This window comes from Hyaena hyaena, unplaced genomic scaffold (genome assembly GCF_003009895.1).
Source record: "Hyaena hyaena isolate Hyena2069 unplaced genomic scaffold, ASM300989v1 scaffold_1241, whole genome shotgun sequence".
NCBI classification, from domain to species: domain Eukaryota; kingdom Metazoa; phylum Chordata; class Mammalia; order Carnivora; family Hyaenidae; genus Hyaena; species Hyaena hyaena.
Genome location: NW_024081876.1, coordinates 322,353 through 345,355, shown reverse-complemented (window position 1 = coordinate 345,355; position 23,003 = coordinate 322,353). Strand labels below are relative to the sequence as shown.

The window sequence follows — 23,003 nt, the reverse complement described above, 5'->3', positions numbered from 1 at the left end:
GTCAGGGCCCAGGAATTGCAACCTCACCCACTGGCTGATTCACTTTCTCAACTTATATCTGCCCATTGACTGTTTCACCATGATGAAGACCATTCAAAAAGCAACTCTGAGCTGAATCACAAAATGGGGTCTTCCTTCTGAGAGCCTCATTCTCTCCACTTTATCCATAGTGAGGCCTTTTTCTGGCCTGTGTATCTCTGGCTTTTTCTAGTTCCCTGTACCTGCTCCTCAGCCTGCAAACTAGCTCAGGCCTCCCCTGTAGCTATAACCCAGATTTCCACCCCCCTTGGCTTTCCAAAAGCTACTGCTGCACACTCCGCACACTCCAGGGCATGTAGGAGGAAGCCCCTCTTGCTTTCTCTCTCAGATGCCCTCTGCTCTGGCTCTTTCTTTCCTGTTACTGCCTGGCTCACTCTGTCCCCATTCTCCGCAAGAGCAGTCACTTTTCTAGCCGTGGTCCATGCAATCGGCTGTTACAGTCTGCACTGAGAGGCTTGTGATATTTCCCTCCCTGTCCCCGCCACAGACCTTTGTTCTCCTCAAGAGCCCACGCCCCATGGACTGTACAGGGCTCTATACTGTAGGCACCGAACGGGAACAATGGGGAACTGCAACACCAGAAGGAACTGTTTAAATCTGTACACTTGGTCTCCCCCAGAATCTAGGGGACCATCCCTAAGGCGCTGGAGCTTTCATAAAAGAGGGTCCCCTTGTCCTCAGGTGTTCTTGTCTCCTTTCAGGCGAGGTGTGCCAATATGCACCCATCTTCCCGGGAACGCCACCTCTGAGCTGAGAGAGGGCTCCCAGCTGCCGTCTGCCCCTCCCATTCCCAATTCAGTCTAGATAGTAGTTATCTGCCAGGATCTCCTAGGGAGCTTTGAAAACATCCTGATGCCTGGGCTCCACCTTCAGAAATCTGATTTATTTGGCCTGGGGTCTAGTCTGGGTGTCAGGATTTTTTTTTCTTTTAATTAATAGACTTTATTTTTTGGAACAGTTTTAGGCTTACAGAAACATTGAGAGGAAAGTACAGAGTCCCCATATACCCTCTCAACCTCCTCTCCTGTCTCCCAGTTTCCTCTGTTAGTAACATATTGCTTTAGTGTGGTCCATTTGTTACAAATGATGAGGCTGTATCCACACAGCATCATTAACTAGAGACCACAGTTTATAGAGTTTACTGGCTGTGCTGTACATTGTATGAGTTTTGAGGAATGTATAATACCATGTATCCATCCTTACAGTTTCATACAGAATAGTTTCACTGCCCTAAGAATCCCCCATGTTCCACCTGTCTATCCCTCCTTCACCCCACTCTCACCGACCCCCTGGCAACCACTGTCTTTTTACTGTCTCCATAGTTTTGTTTTTTCCAGAATGTCATAGAGTTGGAATCATACAGTATGTAATCTTTTCAGCTTCCTAGGTGACTTTTTAAGTTTTTTCATCAGTTTTAATTGAGATGTAATTGCCATATATTACAGTATGTTTACGGTGTAGAACATATTGATTTGATACATTTTTACTGCAATATGATTGCCATTGTAGTATTAGGTAACACTTCTTTCTCTTCACATAATTTCAGTTCTTCTCGTGGTGGGAACAATTAAGATCTAGTCTCTTAGCAAGTTTAGTATTTAAAATAGTTTTGTTGTCTATAATCACAGTACTGTGTATTACATCTCCAGAACTTATTTATCTACCAGATGCAAGTATGTATCTTTACCTAGGTGACTATTTTTTTTTTTTATTTTAGAGAGAGAGGGGGCAAGTGGGAAGAAGGGCAGAGGGAGAGAGAGACAATCTTAAGCAGGCTCCATGTCCAGTGTGGAGCCTGGCATGGGGCTTGATCCCACAACCCTGAGGTCATGACCTGAGCTGAAATCAAGAGTTGGATGCTCAACCAACTGAGCCACCCGGGCACTCCTCCTTATCTAGGTGATGTTAACAAACAATGATGGTTGACATGAATACCCTCGGTCTAGAATTTGGTACAGATAGGTATTAAATCTGTTGCTCCATGTTTCTGAATCTAATGTGGGCAAAAGTCTCATTTTCTTTTGATATGTCCATCCATCCATCCATCCATCCATCCATCCATCCATCCATCCATCATTTCAGTATATGTCCAGGGCCTTCTATACCTAGACACGGAGTTCGACACCCAGCTAAATCAACACTATTCCTGCTCTCATGGCTCTCAAGTTTCCATGTGTGTGGATGATTTTGAACTGATATGAGTGCTCTTATTGGAAAGGCTTGTTGTGGTGGCTTCCTAAGAGTAGTTAGGGAGGTTTTCTAGAGAAAAGGAGGTTCCAGCTGAGATCTGAAGTTGGAGAAGCACTAACTAGGCCAAGGGAGAGGAAAGAAAGCTCCAAGTAAAGGTCCAGTTGTGCAGTAATCCTGTGGTAGGAGGGAGCATGGTGCTTACCAAGAAGTGAAGCAGAGATGTTGGGCGTGAGGAGGAGAACAGTGCAAAGTGAAACTGGAGGGGAAGGCAGACCTGGATAATGTGTACTGAAAGGATCAGTCTGGCTACAGTGTAGAGGAGGGATGAGGGTGGAGGAACCAGAAAAATGGAGAAATCAGTGGGGGAAGGGCACTGCAGTGTCCAGATAAGATACGATATGATGATGGCTGGGATGGAAAGAAGCTGAGGAGTGGTAGCCAAGAGGAGGCAAAGAAGCAGATGGACATGAGGGGTACGTAGGAAGCCAGAGGTGCCTTGAGATATTCAGGGAAGATATGCAGTAGGTACTTAGACATGTGGGACTGGAGCTTGGAGGAGAGGGGAGAACTGGAGATGGAGATGTGGGTGTCCTTGGAGTATGGTTGGCAGTGGAACTGGAAGCTATAGTTGTGATAAGATGGCCTAGCATGTGGGCATGGGGTGAGAAGAAAGAGGGTCTAGGATTAACCCCTGGAGGACTGGGTGAAGAGGAAGAACTTGAAAAGGCATTGGAGCAGGAGGGGCAGGGAAGGTGAAAAAGAAAAACCGGGTGTGGCTTTATAATGGAAGAGTGTGTGTGGTTTCAAGAACTAGGGAGTGGCCATCAGTGTCCATGATGCTGAGTGGTCAAGTCAGATGGAGAAAATGAGGGCAGATAGTCTTTTCAAGAATTTACCTGTGTAGCAGGTTGGGGGACATGGATACAACTCCCTCACCAGGGTTGGCTGCCTCAGGACCTTTCCTTTAATTGTGGAAAATTTTCCTTAACTAACAACCTGCACATGTTCCAAGGATAGACATGAATTTGGGGTGTGTGGAGTGTGGGGTTGTGTTTGCCCAATTTAAAATGGCATTAAAGGGGTGCCTGGGTGGCTCAGTCAGTTAAGCGTCTGACTCCAGCTCAGGTCATGATCTCACAGTTTGTGGGTTTGAGCCCTGTGTCAGGCTCTGTGCTGACAGCTAGCTCAGAGCCTGGAGCCTGTTTCAGATTCTGTATCTCCCTCTCTCTCTAACCCTCACCTGCTCACCCTGTCTCTCTCTTTCTCTTTCACAAATAAATAAAAACATTAAAAAAAATAAAATGGCATTAAAGAACATCTCTGAATAGGCATCACATCAGGTCGGTGGACCATGTTACCAATTCTCAGGTAGCATTTGATTTCACCCTAGAAGCTTATATTACCTTTTAATGGCTTTTCCTTTTGTTACCCTAGGAGATGTATGCTTCTATTGTTTTCAAATGGGAGAAAAAGAAAGGAGAGGGTGTGGCCAACTTCAGTCAAAGAAAAAAAGAGTGAATCCTATAGAAGACCCTGTTAATATCCTTCCTTGTCCCCATCTTCACAAATTTTTCAAAAGAGTCAACCATAATTTCTCACATTCCACCATTAATCTACCTTCCCCTTCATGGACATTGGTCTCCTCAAGATCACCAATGGCCAACAAATCTCTACTGTAAGTGTAGAGGTTAATTTATAGGAGACTTATAATGAGTAAATAATTCTTGTCCAATAGCAATGCAGATATTTTCTGTCTGGTAGAAAAGGGAACCCCAATGGTTGCACTTTCTTGCCTTGGGGGACATTAACCTGTCATGTTAAGTTCATTGCAGTATTCCTTTGACTGACCAACTCTGTACGCATTCTCAAATTCTCTTTTGAACTAGTCTTCATATCTTATTGATGGTCTCATTCATTAATCAACAAATAAACACTTTGACATGTGTTCCTTTTATATTTAAGTCATGTTTTTTGACTGTTTGGAAAATTATTCTTTACCCCTCCTGATTCTGTGGCTCCCCTACAGTAGGCTAACACTGAGGACAGAGGTGAAGGTGGCGAGGTGGGGTAAATTATATGAACCCACAAGGGATTGGCTACAAAGGGGTTTCCTGGCATAGTCTAGTCTTGTTTGCCTGATGCCCTGGCTTGCTCTGGATTCCTAATTCTCCTGACAGCTAGAGCTGTCACCAAGGGACTGGGTTTCCTCTGAACTGTGCCGAACTGCAGTGCCTGAGTCCTCAAGCAACAAGTCCCCTATCCTGCGGGGAGAGGGCCTATCCAGCTTTTTCTGCTGGCCTCCTGAGGCCAAGGCTGAAGAAGGATTGCTCGCTTCTCTCCCTAACCCCCCTCCCCTTCAGGCCTAGAAAATAAGTGTAATGGTGAGGTCTGTGACTCTCACCCAAAGCTGGCCACCCCAAGCACAAAATTGCTTTGAAATGTTCTTAAAAAGGCGTGCATATGCATTCCATGCATTCAATCCAATTTTGTAACTACTGTCACCAAACAAAACTAGCCCTCTAAAGAGCCCCACCTTGTGTCTGTGCTGTGATTCAGCAAACATTTAAGAAAAGCTTTGATGTGTTGTACCCCTTCTGTTGGGTCCTGCATCTATATACATCATTTAACCCTCACAATCTCCTTTTGGGGGGGGGGGTAAGAAATATTGTCCCATTTTGCTGATGAAGAAACTGAGATTTTTGAAGGTTTAAGTGGCTTGGTCAAAGTCACACGTGGTACAAGGGGCACACCCAGGTGTGTCTGTTGCTGATCATGTTCTCCCTTGGTTTATAATTATTTGTTCCTCCATGGTCAGAGCTGGTAGGGCCTGGGAGACCCGGCCCTCGTCAAATGGGAAGATAGGGCCCAGATAGGGGCCAGAACTAGACCAAGGTAACACAGGGAGGGAGGTGAAAAATCAGGACTCAAAGCAAAAACTAACCAGTGGTACCCTCTGGAAGCCTAGAGGACTCTCTCTGTCTCCCAGTCAGGCTGTTAGAAACGTAAGAAACCTTGCTCAGGAGTTTACAGTAGACAGAGCCCTGGGGAGTCAAGAAATTGCAGGTCAAGCTCTGGGCTTTGGGCAGGACACTACCCGCTTGGAGTCTCAATTTTTATACATGTAAAATGGACCAATTATTGGGAGACTCGAAAGAGGCAAAGGTTCTCAAGACAAATATGCTGTAAACCTACACATTGCCCAGAAGTGATAGACCAAGGCTCATTCTGGGGTCTGGAGCTGGACTCGGGAGGTCCAGATTCAGGTTTTATTCCTTAAATAAACCCTTGTGTAAATTTCTATGTCTCAGTGTCCTCATATGTGAAATGGTGGTAGTAATAGCACCTATTCAATAGAGTTGTATGAGTTCAAGCACTTGGAACACTGATATGTAACGATCGCTCAGTAAAGTTGCCTTTTTATAAGAGGTTTACTGCTCAAGGTATACACAGATCTCCCTCAGGCCTCGCCCCCTCCAGCAGGCCCCGCCCACGCCCTCACTCGAGCCCGCCTTCTCTTTACCAGGTCCTGCTCCAGCTGTCCTGGGTTCCTCCCGGCACGAGGGGGCGGAAGCGCCAAGTGGGGGGCTTGTAGCCGAAGCAGGTGACACTCTAGGGTGCGGCGGCGGCTGCTCTATGGCCAGTGGCAGCGGCACTCTAGCCAGCGGGTGTGCAAGGCGGGCTCTCAGTGGTGCGGCCGGCGGGCGGCTATGGCGGCCGTACGGGGCCTGCGAGTGTCGGTGAAAGCAGAGGCCCCGGCGGGGCCGGCCCTGGGCCTCCCGTCGCCTGAGACGGACTCCGGTTTGGAGCGTGGCGAGCCGGAGCCCATGGAGGTGGAGGAGGGCGAGCTGGAGATTGTGCCAGTGCGGCGCTCACTGAAAGAACTGATTCCGGTACGGGCGGGGGGCGGGGGTGAGGAGGAGGTCGCCAAGCTGGTGTCCCGCGGGGGAGGCGGCCGGCGCCTGGGCTGAGGGAAGTCACCGGCAGCGGAGAGAGGCGAGCGAGCGCTTAGGAGGCGGAGGCGCCAAGCTCGAGGAGAGATGGGGAACGGGAGAAGGGACCCCAGGGCGCCCGGAAATGGGTGTTGAGGGGGCTGGAGAAGATGCGGGAGCGCAGGGGGGTAGTTGAGGACACCCCCTTTGCTGCTTGTCTGAGCCAGGCTGTGCAGAGGGGTGAATGAGGAGGGGCTGGGGTTGTCTGAGGCTTGAGATAAAGACGGCGGGGGGGGGGGGGTGGCAGGCGGCAACAGAAGGAACTGTCGGGTGACGTTGGTGTCCAGGTCTCCCTGTGAGTTCAGCAGCTCCGGTGGAGCTGCTGTTTGTTAAACACAGCACTCGCGGTTTCTCTTGGAGGGTTGGACTTGTCAGCAGCAGAAATTCAGTGTTTCTTTTGTGACTTCAGAGTCAAATCTTGCCCTCATTCCACCTGCTCTGTAACACCTTCACGGTGGCCCTAGCAGGGGACCCTTAGTGAGACCAAAACATAAAGGAACCAGCAGTGGTCCGTCTTTTATCGCATGGGGGTGGTGAGAGGCGTTTTGCTTTTGGTTTGGTGGGTCTGTGTCTGGTTCTTAGGGCTGGTCTCAGGCCTGCGTGGCTGCTCTCATGTACTTAATTTCTCTTGTGACCCGAACTACTTTTTACCACAGGTCAGCAAGACTGGCTTTTAGACTGAAATTATGGGAAAAGGTAAAGATAGAATCACTAAAGTTAGCAAATGATAATGACTCTGGTAACAACAATTAACATAGTGTCGTTTTACCATTTACTATATTGTATTTAAGTATCACTGCAGTTGAGAAGTCTGTATCATCCCTTTATTCATTCTGTGCAACATGCAGTTCTTGCCGCCCCCCCCCCCCCACTTATGTGCCAGACACAGTCCTAGGCACTGGATCAAGATTAAGATTAAACTCTCTACGGGAGTTTATTTTTCAGCCGGAGGACACAAATAAAGAATTTTTTTTGTAGTGGTAAGTGCTAGGAAGAAAGTAAAAACGTGCTAATGGGGCAGACTGTGCAGAAGATAGGGAGGGTGTGCAGGGCGGGAAGCCACATGGGATAGGATGGTCAGGGAATTCCTCTGAGATAGTGATATTTAAGCTGAAGCCTAAATGACAAAAAGGAGCCAACCACGTGCAAATTTGGAAGAAAGTGTTCCCAACCCAGGCAATAGTAGGTGCAGAGGCTCTAAGATGGGAACGAGATTGTTTTGCTGGAGCAATGGAAAGTTCTGTAGAGCAAATGGGAGGGCAGTTCAAGAGCTCAGGAAGGCTGGCAGATACCGTGGAGGAGACCCAGTCCAGAGAGACCAAAGGAATGGTACAGTGCATGTAGTCAGCGACTCTCAGAGCTGTGACTTGAGTCTTCCGCTTTGGAGTCCCATCTGCTTTTCATTGCACTGTGCTGTTTTCCCAGGAGCTCTACGTGAGGCTGGACTGTCTGCATTTTGGTGAGGACATGTGCTCCACCTGGTGGCGTCACATGATGAATTTGTCCTGTGTGGGTTGGGGAGATGAATGAGTGTGCCTTAACTTGGACATTTTTCATGGAAGCCTGTAGATTTTCTTTTCCATAAATTCCTTCATCCCATAGACTTAGTTACAGTTTGGGACAGGGTTTGATCTAGAAAAGACTTCTTGTTAGTAGGGTTGATTGCTTACTTCCCAGAGTCACTGAGACAGACTTCCTCATAATAAAGTGTTGTCAGGGTGAGGAAGGATTGCTGAAAGGAATGACTATCCAAAAGGAATCTGTTGGGGAACTGTCTTCTATCATGAGTTTTTCCTCAGTTGCTGTTAGCATTTCTCATCCTTCCCCCTTGTGTTAGGACACAAGCAGAAGATACGAAAACAAGGCTGGCAGCTTCATCACTGGAATTGATGTCACCTCGAAGGTAAGACAGGCCATAATTTATTCATTTTGATAAGCAAGTGAACTCAATGAGGTTGGTGCCTAGGACTTGTAGAACAGCAGTTATTCTTTACCTCCTTTTTTCTTTTGTTGCTGTATTAAAGCAGTTTTTTAACTTGAATTTTGTGGTACACAATGATGCCTTCATGCCTCCTGAAAACATCCAGGTAGCATTTGTGTTCTTACATTTATGACAAGATAAAATCCATGTACCTAGTTGCCTGTGCTTAACCATGTCTGGAAAAAGTTCTGTGCTAGGAATGCTTTTCTTATCTTATGTCCATGCTTTAAAAATGTGTATGATGACTCCACTTTAAATGAAACAAAACATGACAGGTATCTGGCATATAGTAGGCTGTTAGTAAATGTCTTTATTCTTCATTGGTTGCAGGCTTAGAAAAATAGGATTTCCTGACTCTGTGGCTGTCTAAACTTTGATGGGCGAGTCAGCTGATTTAGTCAGTACCTGGGAGTATTGCCTTTTATCTGGTGATTGCTATTACTAGGTTACCAGTTTTCCTGTAACTTCTCACAGAGCCAAACCTATTTTCCTTTTATAAACAGTCAGTACACATTTGTCGCTGTAATTAGTGACATCCAACTTAGACATTCTTTCTGATTTTAATGTGTGCAATTAAGTTTAGAATAGAATTTTGAATTGTATTTCTGAATAATAGTACCATGTAACTATATTAGGTGTATAAAAACAAAAATAAAAATAAATATGTCATGCTCACCTTTTTATAGTTTATCTGGGTCTCAATCTGTTTCAGATTGCCTAAAGGCCAAAACAAGGAACTGATCATCTTAAAAAAATTTTTTTAAATGTTTTTTATTTATTTCTGAGAGAGAGACAGTGTGAGCAGGGGAGGGTCAGATAGAGAGGAAGACACAGAATCTGAAACAGGCTCCAGGCTCTGAGCTGACGGTCAGCACAGAGCCCCACGCGGGGCTCGAATCCACGAACCTTGAGATCATGACCTGAGCCGAAGTCGGACGCTTAACCAACTGAACCACCCAGGCGCCCCAGAACTGATCATCTTTTAGACAGGCAAGAAAATAGACTAAAGTCAAGATGTTTTCTTACTGTAATTGACAAAGAAGTAGACTGTGCTGTTCTTACTCCTGTACAGTTTGCCATTATGGGAAACGTGTCTGGGAAAAGATGGTAGCCCCAGAACTGGTACTTAAGTTGTTACTAAGGGAAGGTAGGTTAATTATTGTGGCCGGGGTGGGGAGAGGGGAGGGACGGAGTTCTATGAAGAAAATTAGCTTCTATGAAGAAAATTAGCGTAACTATTGGTGAGTAACAAAGTGTTGCCGCTTTACCAATCCCCACAAGCTTTCTTGGAGTCAGACCTTCAATTAGGATGGCAAAATCAATATACAATTAGTGAAGAGTTCCTAAGAGCTATCAGAAACCCATAGTTGGACCTGGATTTATTTTACCTCTTAGAGAAAAATTTATGAAGCTGATTATTTTGCTTTTCAGTGAAATATCAGTGCTGCTTGTCACTTACAGATGAAAAGTGGCAATTCCATGGACACAAGCCTAGAATAGAGGAGAGAATTTCTTTGCTTCAGTGTTATTTTTAAACAGGGAAAATGCTTTAGGGAGTGGACTGCTCAGGCAGACATAATGTGATAGGTGTGATTACCATGCTCACAGATGATGTGAAATGGGGGTGGTGGTTTTGGGGCTTCTAGAAATAGAACCAAGATCAGATCTATCCGTCCTACTAGCCAAAGAATCTCCAGCAAACCTTTTGGCTTTCTTACGCCTTAGTTGCTGGACCTGGAAGATTGGAGGGAGATTGTTCAGTTGTAATTTGTTTGGATGATTGCTGATAATAAATAAAATGTCAGAGAACTAAAACATTCATTACTCGTGGAGTTAACAAATATTCCTCGAATTCCTGCTATGCCCCCGACACAGTGATAGGCACCGACTTGTGGAGATTATTATAAATGATAACAGTGTTAGTGTACACTCTCCCAGTCATTGTGAATATCCAGTCGTCGGCAAAAATCATCAAAGGCATGATGTTGCTTTTTTCTTCTGACTTACTTTAGGGTGTCACGGAAGTGTTATGTTGCATTTGTGATTTAACTCTCCTTCTCTGTGTGTCACTTCTTTGGCTTTTTCTGTACCTTGTAGGAAGCAATTGAAAAGAAAGAACAGCGAGCCAAGCGCTTCCATTTTCGATCAGAAGTAAATCTTGCCCAAAGAAATGTAGCCTTGGACCGAGACATGATGAAGAAAGGTACATGGTGTTTGGGGGGCATTTTTTTGCATTTCCCCAGAGAATGACCTTTCCCAGGCCTTGTGATTCTGGCCTTGCCTTGCATGCCCTGTCCTCATCCAGACACTCCCAAAGGAAGGGACTTGCGAAAGCTCCATTTCTGAGGTGACCTGTTCAAAGTTGAGCTGCTGTTAGCTATGTCTCAGATGTTATAGCTGGAAAAAAAGAGATTATCTTGTTTGAGAGAGCCCACAGAAGGTCACCCAGTTAATGGCAGAGCTGAGATTAGAACCTATACTTCTACAGATTCTTACTCATTTTCTGCTTTTATCATGGAAGTGGTAACTTTTCCTTGCCTGTAAATGTAGTGGGAGTGGATCACAGTGATACTGTTTTTAGGGGAGTCAGAGGGATACTGGGATTGGTAGCGAAGCAATTAATGCATCTGTTGATACAGGTTTTTAATTCTATTTTTATGTTTTGTTAGGGTGCATATTTTTCTTCCTAGAACTCATCCTGAATTATATATAGTAATCTTTCCCAGTCTTCCAAAGCAATTTATAAATAAAAGGAAAAATATTACTTTTTTAGTTCACAAACCATATTATACCACTCAATGCAAAAAGTCTCCCTCGCTTGTATTTGCAAATTTGGTTATTTGTGAAGGACTTAATAGACATCCCTCTGAATGCATGTTACAGTTTTCCACTTTGCAGAGAATTTCTCTAGGCTTGCTTGGTTAATAAAACCATGTTGAATGAATGAAAGAATAGCTACTGTTTTTTGGGAGCTTGCTCTCTTACCAGGCACTATGTTAATTAGCATATTACATATTTGTTTCCTATTCGTTTGTCACAACAGCCCTATAAGGATTATATTTTTATCCCTATTTTACGAAGAAGGTAACAGACTCAAAGAAATGTAATAAATGCCCAGGCTGATGCAGCTAGTAAAAGTGGAGTCAGGGTGTGACCCCAGGTTTCTCTGATTCTAAAGCCTTGCTGCTAATTACTTTGCTCTGTTACCTTATAATATGTACATGATGCCATAAACTCAAACCTCCTAAGTCCTTCCTAGTGGACAAGGTAGTAGCTTGGATGCAGAGCTCAACTTTGGATGCTGCTTTACTCTTTTTCTGCATCGTGAGTTCAAGTTGGAAATATGACCTTGCTTCCCTTGCAGGCTGGGTTTCCAGGCATCTGCTTGAGTGAGTTTCTGTTTTAGGAAAACTCCTCTGAAGGCCAAGGACAGCTGTGCAGCTTGGCATTCATGTGCCTATACAGTCTGGGCTGAAGTAGACCCCTGTGACCTTTCTCACAATTCTGCTTTTAAGCACTGTAGTTTCACCACCTGTTTATGTCTAGTCCTGTGAACATTTCTTGTATGACATCTTATCTCTGATCCTATTCATTCTGCTGATTAACCCTTCCTTGTGCCATGCTTTGTCTGGCTCATATGTCACTTCCTCCATAAACCAGCCCTAATCATCCACTAAAATTTCTCTGCCAACTCTGTGCGAGCTCTTTAGGGTCTTAAGCCCTCCTAGAATTCAGTCTTCATTTCTTTGTGAATGTGGGCAAGTTATTGAATCTTTTTAAGTCTGTCTCCTTGTCTATAAAGTAGGAAAATGACACCTACCTGAAAAGGATGACTTTCAGGATTAAGTTTTAACTAAATAAATAAAAAGTTGTAGGTGGTTTAAAAAATATTTTAATGTTTATTTTTGAGAGAGAGAGACAGACAGACAGAACACAAGTGGAGGAGGGTCAGAGAGAGAGGGAGGCACAGAGTCTGAAGCAGTCTCTAGGCTCTGAGCTGTCAGCAGAGCCCAACTCAGGGCTCAAACCCACGAACTGTGAGATCGTGACCTGAGCTGAGGTCGGACACTTAACCGACTAAGCCACCCAGGCACCCCGTGGGTGGTGGTTTTTTGTTGTTTTTTGTTTGTTTGTCTTGTTTGTTTGGTTGTTTCTTTGTTTTTTTGGAAAAGCAATCCTGATCTCATGGTTCTGAAGATATTTCTAAAAAGCAGTACCATCTACCTGGGATGTCAGCTGGAGCAAGTTGTTCATTGCAACTTGGTTTTCCTCTAGGAGGCAGCCTGCCCTAGGATAGTGTTGCTGAACTCTGGAGAACCCTCCTGGCTATGCCAGATCAATTCAAATCAGAATGGGAGTGGGGGTTATAAAGGTCCCAGAGAGAATTCTTTCTTTTGTGTCTCTCTAGGTAATTCTAAATATGTATAGTCAGGATTGAGAGCTGCTGTAGTTCTGGTTAAGAGCATGGGTTCTGATGCCTGACCTGTCACTTTTAGCTCTGTGACCTTGGGCAAGTTATTTAGTTTCTAAATCTCAGTTTCTTCTGGAAAGGCAGATAACAGTATTTCTTATAGGCTTATTGAGAGGCTTTATTAAAATGTTACAGTTCTTAGAGTGGTATGTCTGATGTATAGTTAAGTGCCCCATAAATCTGTTTTTATCATTATCTGACGTTCTCCATATTCTAGGTAGTCATCTAAGTGGCCTAGCCTCTTGGGAGAATGGGGACATTGCAATACTCATCTTAACTCCTGAAGCCACAGCAGGTGTCAAGTTATTTCTTCTTCTTTTTCTTAATACCGACATTAATAAAAGCTATCACTTGAGGGGCGCCTGGGAGGCTCAGTCGGTTAAGTGTCCGACTTTGGCTCAGTTCATGATCTCACCCAGGTTCATGGGTTCAAGCTCCATGTCGGGCTCCGTGCTGACAGCTAGCTCAGAGCCTGGATCCTGCTTCGGATTCTGTGTCTCCCTCTTTCTCTGACCCTCCCCTGCTCACGCTGTCTCACTCTCTCTCTCAGAAATAAATAAAACATTAAAAAAATTTTTTTAAAAAGCTATCACTTGATAAATAGTTATTATATGCCGGTCACTCTGTTAGGTGGTCAGTTTATCCTTTGAACAATGCTGTGAGGGGAGAGTATTCTTCGTTTGTTTTACTGATGAGGAAACTAAGGTGCTGAGAGGTTGAGAAGCTTGCCCATGGTCCCACAGCGAGGCAAGTAGTAAGGATGGAATTTGAAGGCTGGTCTAACGGAGGCCCATGTTCTAATCCCTCTGTCTGCATTCAAGGACATAGTTTGGGATCTGCTGTACTCGGCCATTTTGCATCAAGAGTTCCTGCTATTCTTGAGTGATTCAGCATCAAGCAGCTTCAGTCTCCTTATCCCCAAGATCAAAGCTCTCATAGTTGGAAGGGGGACCTTAGAGGTTATCTAGACCAACCTCCTGCCCAGTGCTGCAGGCCTTTTGGCAAAGTTTCCAATGTTCTTTTGACTCTGCCTGAATATTTCCTAGTGATGAAACAAAAACTATTTATGAAGTGGCCAGTCTTGTGTTTGGATATTTCCTCATGTTGAGCAGAAATTGCTTTCTAGTAATTTCTGTTAGTTATTCTGTACCTCTTAGAACAACATTAAGTCCTTTCCTTATTCACACAGTGAACCTTCTGGTGAGGGGATGGCAGCCTATGCCCTACACTTTCTTTATGTGTCATGACTTTCTGGTCTTCTTCCTCTAGATTTTTTCTAGTCTCAAAATGCCCTACATGAGGTGAGGTGTAGATTTCAGATACGGTTGGATTCATGGAGAGTATGGCGGGACTGTTGCTGTAGTCACTGTTCTGGCTGTTTCTTAGTGTTGTATTAATCTGGTCAACCTAACCATCCAGGGCTTTTTCCTAGGAGCTGCACTCATTCAAACAATCTTTCTCATCTTGTACTTGCGGCACTTTAAAGAAGTTACCATTTTATTTATCCCTATCAGTTTACATCCTGTTGAGTTCAAAACTGTTTCAGCCTATTGAGTTGATTTTATCTTAACTCTGCCTTTCAGCATTTTAGCATGAACACCTCACTTTGGTATGCATGGTTTCTGCATCCTTATCTTGTTGGTAAATCTTGAACAAAATCCATGAATTATTAGTCTTATTCTGTTATCAGGTCCACATTTAATTTTGTTGTCATGAGAAACTAGATTACATGCTTTAATAAACTTGAGGTAGAACACTGTCTATGGTATTCTTTGAATTTCTTGGTCTGGTGACCGTATCAAAAAAGAAAGAGATTAGTGTAAACTCTTGTCATTTCTTATGGGAAAGACTTGGTTTCTTAAGGGATCGTAGATTCTGAGAAGATTTGTTTCTTTTTTAATTTCAAAGAATGACCCTTCCTTCCTTCCTTCCTTCCTTCCTTCCTTCCTTCCTTCCTTCCTTCCTTCCTTCCTTCCTTCCTTCCTCTTTCTTTCTTGTTGTTTATTTATATTTTGAGAGAGAGAAAGAGCTTCTGTGTGCAAGCTGGGAAGAGAGAGAACAGGAGAGAGAGAATCCCAAGCAGGCTCCACGCTATCAGTGCAGAGCCTGATGCAGGGCTCAATCTCATGAACTGAACTGTGAGATCATGACCTGAGCTGAAATCAAAAGTTGGACACGTAACGACTGAGCCGCCCAGGTGCTCTCTTGGGTTTTAGTTCTTATGTAATTATAGCTGCTCTACTGTCAGTAATTAGAATAGCACAATAGAGCCACAGTTCTGCCCTTTTTCCAAAGCAGTTTTGCTCCAAACACTTAAAAATGAAGCCATTAGCATTTTTGATAAGCCTGTTTACGCTGGACTTTAACCTTTTCTTCATTAGATATTATGCAAACAATTTATGTTCACCATAGAAAATTAGGAAAACAGAGAGGTTGCCCACAGTCCACCCCCCACACCCAGTTGTTGACATTTTGTGTATTTCCTTCTAATCCTTTCTGGGTGTGGACTTTATTTTTGTTATTCCCTTTGTAGTCATATTGTTGTTTTCATTTTTACTTGATAGCTGATCAACAGCATTTTCCATGCCTAATATTAGTCTTCTAGATTTTTATATTTCTGACATTCATTCTCTTACATTAGTCATTATACTTTACTCTTTATCTGTTTTCCATGTTTGTTCTTTGGTAAGTTGTGCTCACCTGGGAGCTGCTTGTCTTCTCTTTTTTTGGGGATTGCCTCTCATACTCCAAGGTACTGTATTTAGTGTCTTCCAAAGTTTTTAATCATTTTAATCTGAGGTCTTAGAATTGGCTACTTTTTCTCTGGATTCTCCTTGAATTTTGAGTCCTACTATCTGTCATTCATTGTCTTATTTCCTGTTAGAAAATCTGGGATGATGCCCCTCATTACCTTGCTTATAGTTAGCACTCAGCTGTCCAGTCCGCATTCCCCAGTGCATGCTGTTCAGTGCCCCATCAGCAATGAGCCCCTTCTCATAGGTTGGGCATACATCTAGGTGCCTTTTTTTTGTTTTATTTTAAGCAGTGACATTGTCAGCAAGGTGAGAAGTACTGAGCATTCTCCTTTGGCAGGCTTCCATCAACTCTAGAGCTTAAAGTTTCCATTTCTACTGGATCTTCCCACGGTCAGTCAGTTTGGTTCTCTTTTGAGGATGAACCTTTCTTATCCTCCAGATGACAGAGAGTAGTTTTTCTATGCAGTGATATGGCTTTTGCATTTTTTTTTTTTTTTTACATCTTTACCTGCTTCTTTTAAACAAGATTGTTCATTGACCATTTCTGGATTTGTATATCGTTCTCTCTACTTTAAAATAGAGATACCCAGGGGCGCCTGGGTGGCTTAGTCGGTTAAGCGTCCGACTTTCGCTTAGGTCATGATCTCGCGGTTCATGGGTTCGAGCCCCGCGTCGGGCTCTGTGGTGACTGCCAGCTCAGAGCCTGGAGCCTGTTTCAGTCTGTGACTCCCTCTCTCTCTGACCCTCCCCTCCTCACGCTGTCTCTCTCTCTCTCTCTCTTAGAAATAAATAAAAACATTTAAAAAAATAAATCTAAAAAAAAAATAAAATAGAGATACCTGGGGGTGCCTGGGTGGCTCAGTCTGTTAAGCATCTGACTTCGGCTAAGGTCATGATCTCATGGTTGGTGGGTTCCAGCCCCTCATAGCGCTCTGTGCTGACAGCTTAGAGCCTGGAGCCTACTTCGGATACTTTGTTTCCCTCTCTCTCTGCCCTTCCAGCACTTGTGCTCTGTCTCTCTATGTCTCTCAAAAATAATAAATAAAAATGTTTAGGGGGGCCTGGGTGGCTCAGTCAGTTAAGCATCCGGCTTAGGCTCAGGTCATTATCTCGCGGTTCATGAGTTCAGGCCCCGGGTCGGGCTCTGGGCTCACAGCTTGGAGCCTGGAGCGTGCAGCCTGCTTTGGATTCTTTGTCTCCCTCTCTCTCTGCCCTTCCCTGCTCACGCTCTCTCTGTCTCTCAAAAATAAATAAATGTTAAAAAAAAAAACAAACCTAAAAACAAAGTTTAAAAACACTTTAAATATAGGCATCTGAGGCTAGAAACTTTTTTCCTTATGCTCTTTTCCTTTTGTTTTTAAGCTATTTTCCTCCTCACATGTAGGTTTCTTATTTAATGTTAAGGTTTTGATAGAACAGTGCTGTGATACTCTTGAGGTTTATTTTTGCCATTTTTTTGTCTTTATTTTTTCTGATTGTCCTATTTGTGATTAAATCCTTGTTACCAGATCAACAAGTCTCCTACAATTGATCTTCATTCTTTTCCCTTTACCATCACCAGGAGCTCTCCCTGTTGTTCATTACCTTCTTCAGAACCATGTCTGTATTTCTCATGATTTTTTCTTTAAAGTCATGATTTAGCTTAAAGAACTGAGAAGACTCCTGACCAATGCAGACATACATCTCATTTGCACTTGCCCTCTGTTCACTAATTTTTTTTTAAATAAAAAATATTTTAAATTAAATCCAGGTTAGTTAACATATAATGTAATAATGGTTTCAGAAGTAGAATTTCGTGACTCATCACTTACGTATAAAACCAGTACTCATCCCAACAAGTGCCCTCCTTAATACCCATCACCCATTTAGCCATCCCCCTATACAACACCCCTCTAGCAACCCTATTTGTTCTCTATATTTAAGAGTCTCTTATGGTTTGCCTCCCTCTCTGTTTTTATCTTGTTTTTCCTTCCCTTTCCCTGTGTTCATCTGTTTTGTTTCTTAAATGCCACATATGAGTGAAGTCCTATGATATTGGTCTTTCTCTTACTAATTTTGCTTAGTCTAATACATTCTAGATCCATCCATATTGCAAATGGTAAGATTTCATTCTTTTTGATCACTGAGTAGTATTCCATTATGTATATATACCACATCTTCTTACTCCATTCATTAGTCAGTGGACATTTGGGCTCTTTCCATAATTTGGCTATTGTTGACAGAGCTGCTGTAAACGTTGGGGTGCCTGTGCCCCTTCAGATCAGCATTTTTGTATCCTTTGGATAAATATCTAGTAGTGCAAATGCTGGGTCATAGGGCATTTTTAACTTTTTGAGGAACCTCCATACTGTTTTCCAGAGTGACTGTGCCAGTTTCTATGCAGCAGTGCAAAAGTGTTTACTGGTCTCTGCATCCTTGGCAACACCTGTTGTTTCCCAAGTTGTTCATTTTAGCCAGTCTGACAGGTGTGAGGTGGTATCTCATTGTGGTTTTGATTTTTTTCCCCCTGATGATGAGTGATGTTGGGCATCTTTTCAGGTCTGTTAGCCATCTGGATATCTTCTTTGGAGAAGTGTCTATTCATGTCTTTTGCCCATTTCTTCACTGGATTATTTGTTTTTTGGATGTTGAATTTGATAAGTTCTTCATAGAGTTTGGACACTAACCCTTTATCTGACATGTCATTTGCAAATATCTTCTCCCATTCTGTCAGTTGCCTTTTAGTTTTGTTGATTATTTCCTTTGCTGTGCAGAAGCTTCTTATCTTGATGAGGTCCCAATAGTTCATTTTTGTTTTTATTTCCCTTGCCTCTGGAGACTTGTCTAGTAGTAAGTTGCTGTGGCCAAGGTGAAAGAGGTTGCTGCCTGTTTTCTTCTGTAGGATTTTGATGGTTTCCTGTCTTACGTTTAGGTCTTTAATCCATTTTAAATTTATTTCTGTGTATGGTGTAAGAAAGTGGACTAGTTCCTTCTGTATGTTGCTGTCCAGTTTTCTTCTTGTTTTCCCATTGAATATTCTTTCATACTTTGTTGAAGATTAGTTGGCCATATGTTTGTGGGTCCATTTCTGGGTCCTCTGTTTTGTGCCAGGACTGTTGATGATTACAGCTTTATAATATGAAGTACAGAATTGTAATGCCTCCAGCTTTGTTTTCTTTTTCAGGATTGCTTTGGCTATTTGGGGTCTTTTCTGGATTCATACACATTTTAGAGTTGTTTGCTCAAGCTCTGTGAAGAGTGTTGGTGTTATTTTGGTAGGGATTGGCATTGAATGTTTAGATTGCTTTGAGTCCTATCAACATTTAACAGTATTTGGTCTGGGGTGCCTGGGTGGCTTATTCGGTTAAGCGTCCAACTTCAGCTCAGGTCATGATCTCGTGTTTTGTGAGTCTTGCTTTGGACTTTGTGCTGACAGTGCGCAGCCTGCTCTGTATTCTCTCTCTCTCTCTCTCTCTCTCTCCCCTCCTCTCTCCCTCCCTCCCTCCTTTTCTCCCTCTCTCCCCCTCTCTCCCACTCCTGCACCACCCCTCCCTTGCTCATGATTTTTCTCTCACAATAAATAAACTAAAAAAAACAAAACAAAACACCAATGATTTGTTTTTCCTATCCATGAGCATGGAACGTTTTTCCATTTCTTTATGTCTTCTTCAGTTTCTTTCATAAGCTTTCTGTTGTTTTCAGCGTACAGATCTTTTATCTCTTTGCTGAAATTTATTCCTAAGTATTTTATGGTTTTTGATGCAATTGTAAATGGGACTGATTCTTTGATTTTTCTTTCTGCTACTTCATTATTGGTGTATAGAAATGAAACCGATTTCTGTACGTTGATTTTATATCCTGCAACTTTTTTGAATTTATGTTTCAGTTTTAGCAGTATTTTGGTGTTTTGGGTTTTCCACATAGACTGTCATGTTGTCTGTGAAGAGTGAAAGTTTGATTTCTTCCTTGCTGATTTGGATGCCTTTTATTTCTTTTTGTAGTCTGATTGCTGAGGCTAGGACTTCAACACTATATTGAACAGCCGTGGTGAGACTGTAGACATCTCTGTCATGTTCTTGACCTTAGGGGGAAAGCTCTGTTTTTCCCCATTGAGGATATTAGTTGTGGGTCTTTCGTATATGGCCTTTATGATCCTGAGGTATGTTCCTTCTATCCCTACTTTGTTGAGGGTTTTTATCAAGAAAGGATGCTGTATTTTGTCAAAAATTTTTTTTTTTTTGCATCTACTGAGAGGATAATGTGTTTCTTACCCTTTCTTTTATTACTGTGATGCATCACATTGCAGTCAGTGCAATGTGCAGCCCAGGAATAAATCCCAATTGATCATGGTGAATAATTCTTTTAATGTATCGTTGGATTTGGCTTCCTACTATCTTGTTGAGAGTTTCTGTGTCCATGTTCATCAGGGAGATTGGTCTGTAATTCCCCTTTTTTAGAGTCTTTGTCTGGTTTTGGAATCAAGGTAATGCTGTCACCTCTGTTTACTGTTGAACTGCTGGTCACTACTAGGGGCTTGCCAGTTAGTAAGTCTTGATGGTATCTCTGTCTTCCTGAATGTGGCTGGCAGAAAATCACTCACCTGATTTAGTCTGGCCATATCTGTGTGATTTCTAATTAAACCTGGCTTGTACTCTTCAAGATGACAGAACAATAGAGGCATCTGGGTGGCTTAGTCGGTTGAGTGTCTGACTTCATGGTCATGATCTCATGGTTTGTCAGTTTGAGCCCCACATCGGACACTGTGCTGACAGCTCAGAGACTGGAGCCTGCTTCGGATTCTGTGTCTCCTCTCTCCACCCCTCCCCTGCTCATGCACGCGCGTTCTCTCTCTTTTGCTCTCTCAAAAATAAACATTTAAAAAAAAAAAAAAACTAAAATGACAGATCAAATATTTAAACATTTTTTTAAAATCTGAAAGTAGTCATATAATTTTAAGTATTTAAGCTCATTTGTTTTAAACAGACCTATGGGGGCGCCAGGGTGGCTCAGTTGATTAAGCATCTGACTCTTGATTTCTGCTCAGGTCATGATCTCATGGTTCGTGAGATCCAGGCCCATGTTAGGCTTGTGCTGACAGCACAGAGCCTGCTTGGGATTCTCTCTGCCTCGCTCTCTGCCACTCTCCCCAATATGCTCTCTTTGTCAAAAATTAAAAAATAAATAAATAAGTTTACATATGAAAATATACTTGGGAGTAATGGACATTGAATTCTTGATGAATTTAGAGAAGGGAGGGAGAGAAGGGTAAGGAGGAGTTATACAGGCCCCAGTTTTATATGTAATGTTTTATTTGCCTCATATCTTTTTTTTTTTTTTTAAATATTTTATTTATTTCTAGGAGAGAGAAAGAGAGAGACAGCGTGAGCAGGGGAGGGTCAGAGAGAGAGGGAGTCACAGACTGAAACAGGCTCCAGGTTCTGAGCTGGCAGTCAGCACAGAGCCCGACGTGGGGCTCAAACCTGCGAACCGCGAGATCATGACCTAAGCGAAAGTCGGACGCTTAACCGACTAAGCCACCCAGGCGCCCCATGCCTCATATCTTTTTAAGAAATTAAGCATAAGGTTAGGTGGTGGACATACAGGCATTAAATTTTTTTTAATTGATATGTTTGTATATTTCACAACTATGAAGATTAAGTGCATAAAGTATTTAGTAAAAAATTAACACGATCCTGGTAAAGCTGAGATTCCTTTTTTGGGAGGGTCTAACTACTATTTGTTATTTTATCTTATCTCATCATGATATGTGTACTCTTTTTTAATTTTTATAATGTTTATTTATTTATTTGAAGAGAGAGAAGAGAGAACGTGTGAGCAGGGGAGGGGCAGAGAGAGAGGGAAAGAGAGAAAGAATCCCAAGCAGGCTCTTCCCTGCCTGTTCAGAGCCTGATGCAGGACTCAAACTCATGAACTGTGAGATAATGACCTGAGCTGAAATCAAGAGTCAGATGGGAAGGCTGATCTCACTAATAGGAAAATGTACATTAAAACAAGAGTCAGATGTTCAACCAACTGAGCCACCCAGGCACTCCTCTATTTTTTTTTTTTTTAATGTTTATTTATTTTGAGAGAGAGCACATGCACATGAACGTGGTATAGCAGGGGGAGGGCAGAGAGTAGAGACGGAATCCCAAGCCAGCTTGAAGCCCAACGTGGGGATCAATCTCACAACCATGAAATCATGACCGGAGTGGAAATCAGGAGTTGAATGCTTAACCAGCTGAGCCACCCAGGCACCCTGTACTATACTGTTTTAATTACTAATACTTTGTAATGTAAAAGAAATCTGGAATTGTGATACCTCTTGTTTTAGCTTTTCAAGATTGCTTTGGGTGTTCAAGGTCTTTTGTGGTTCCATACAAAGTTTAGGATTATTTGTTCTAGTTCTGTGAAAACTGCTGTTGTTATTTTGATAGGGATTGCTTTAAATTTGTAGATTGCTTTGGCTAATAGACATTTTAACAATATTTGTTCTTCCAACCCATGAACATGGAGTGTCTTTCAATTTCTTTGTGTCATCTTGAATTTCTTTCATTAGTATTTTACAGTTTTCAGAGTACAGGTCTTTCATTAGGTTCCTTCTTGACTATAGCCTTCAGCCTTTCTTCTTCCCCAGCAGTAACAGCTGTCCTCAGTGTGTTTTTCTACGTCTTTTGTGTTCACAAATACATACCTTAGAAAATGTATGGTGGTGTTTATATTTTAATTTTTAATGTCATCACATTGCACAGGCACACCTTATTTCATTGCACTTCACTTTATTGCACTTTGCAGATAGTGTTATTTTTTTAAACAAATTAAAGGTTTGTAGCAACCTTGTGTTGAGCAGGTCTGTGGTGCCATTTTTCCAATAGCATTTTCTCACTTTGTATCTCTGTGTCACATTTTGGTAATTCTTGCAATATTTCAAACTTTTTCATATTACTGTATTTGTTTTGGTGATCCCTGATCAGTGACCTTGATGTTACTGTCATAATTGTTTGGGGATGCCATGAACCACTCCCTTAGAAGATGGAGAACTTCCTTGATAAATATTGTGTTTCTTCTGACTGCTCAAACAACTGGCTGGTCCTTTGTTTCTCTCCCTCTCCTGGAGTCCCCATTCCCTGAGACACAACAGTATTGAAATTAGGCCAATTAATAACCTTTACAAGGGCCTCTAAGTGTTTAAGTGAAAGGAGGATCCACATCCCTCCCTTTAAATCCAAAGCTAGAGGTGATTAAGCTTAATGAGGAAGGCATGTTGAAAGCCGAGACAGGCCAGAACTAGAGCTCTTGTGCCAAATAGCCAAATTGTGGATGCAAAGGAAAAGTTCTTAAAGAAATTAAGAGTACTACTCCAGTGAACACACAAATGGTAAGAAGTAGATCAGTCTTATTGCTAATAGGGAGAGAGTTTTGTGGTCTGCATAGAAGATCAAACCAGTCCTTTCCCTTAAGCCAAAGCCTAATCCAGAGCAAGGTCCTAACTCTCTTCTATTCTGTGAAGGCTGAGAGAGGTGAAGAAACCGCAGAAGAAAAGTTTGAAGGCAGCAGAGGTTGGGATATAAGGTTTGAGGAAACAAGCCATCCAGTTC

The 23,003-nt window shown here is 42.7% G+C and overlaps 1 protein-coding gene across 2 annotated transcripts in view; it reads left to right on the top strand.

Moving 5' to 3' along the window:
- Positions 1-5,865: 5,865 nt before the first annotated feature.
- The window catches only part of NCBP3 (nuclear cap binding subunit 3), a 35,495-nt gene continuing 18,357 nt past the window's right edge, over positions 5,866-23,003 (top strand). Inside the window, exons 1-3 of one of the 2 annotated variants that reach the window (XM_039223022.1) lie at positions 5,866-6,119; positions 8,056-8,121; positions 10,297-10,402. In XM_039223022.1, coding sequence (XP_039078953.1) covers positions 5,937-6,119; positions 8,056-8,121; positions 10,297-10,402 — 355 coding nt within the window. In that variant the 5' untranslated portion in view covers positions 5,866-5,936. The remainder of the gene's footprint in view (positions 6,120-8,055; positions 8,122-10,296; positions 10,403-23,003) is intronic. The other variant, XM_039223019.1, reaches the window with a different exon arrangement.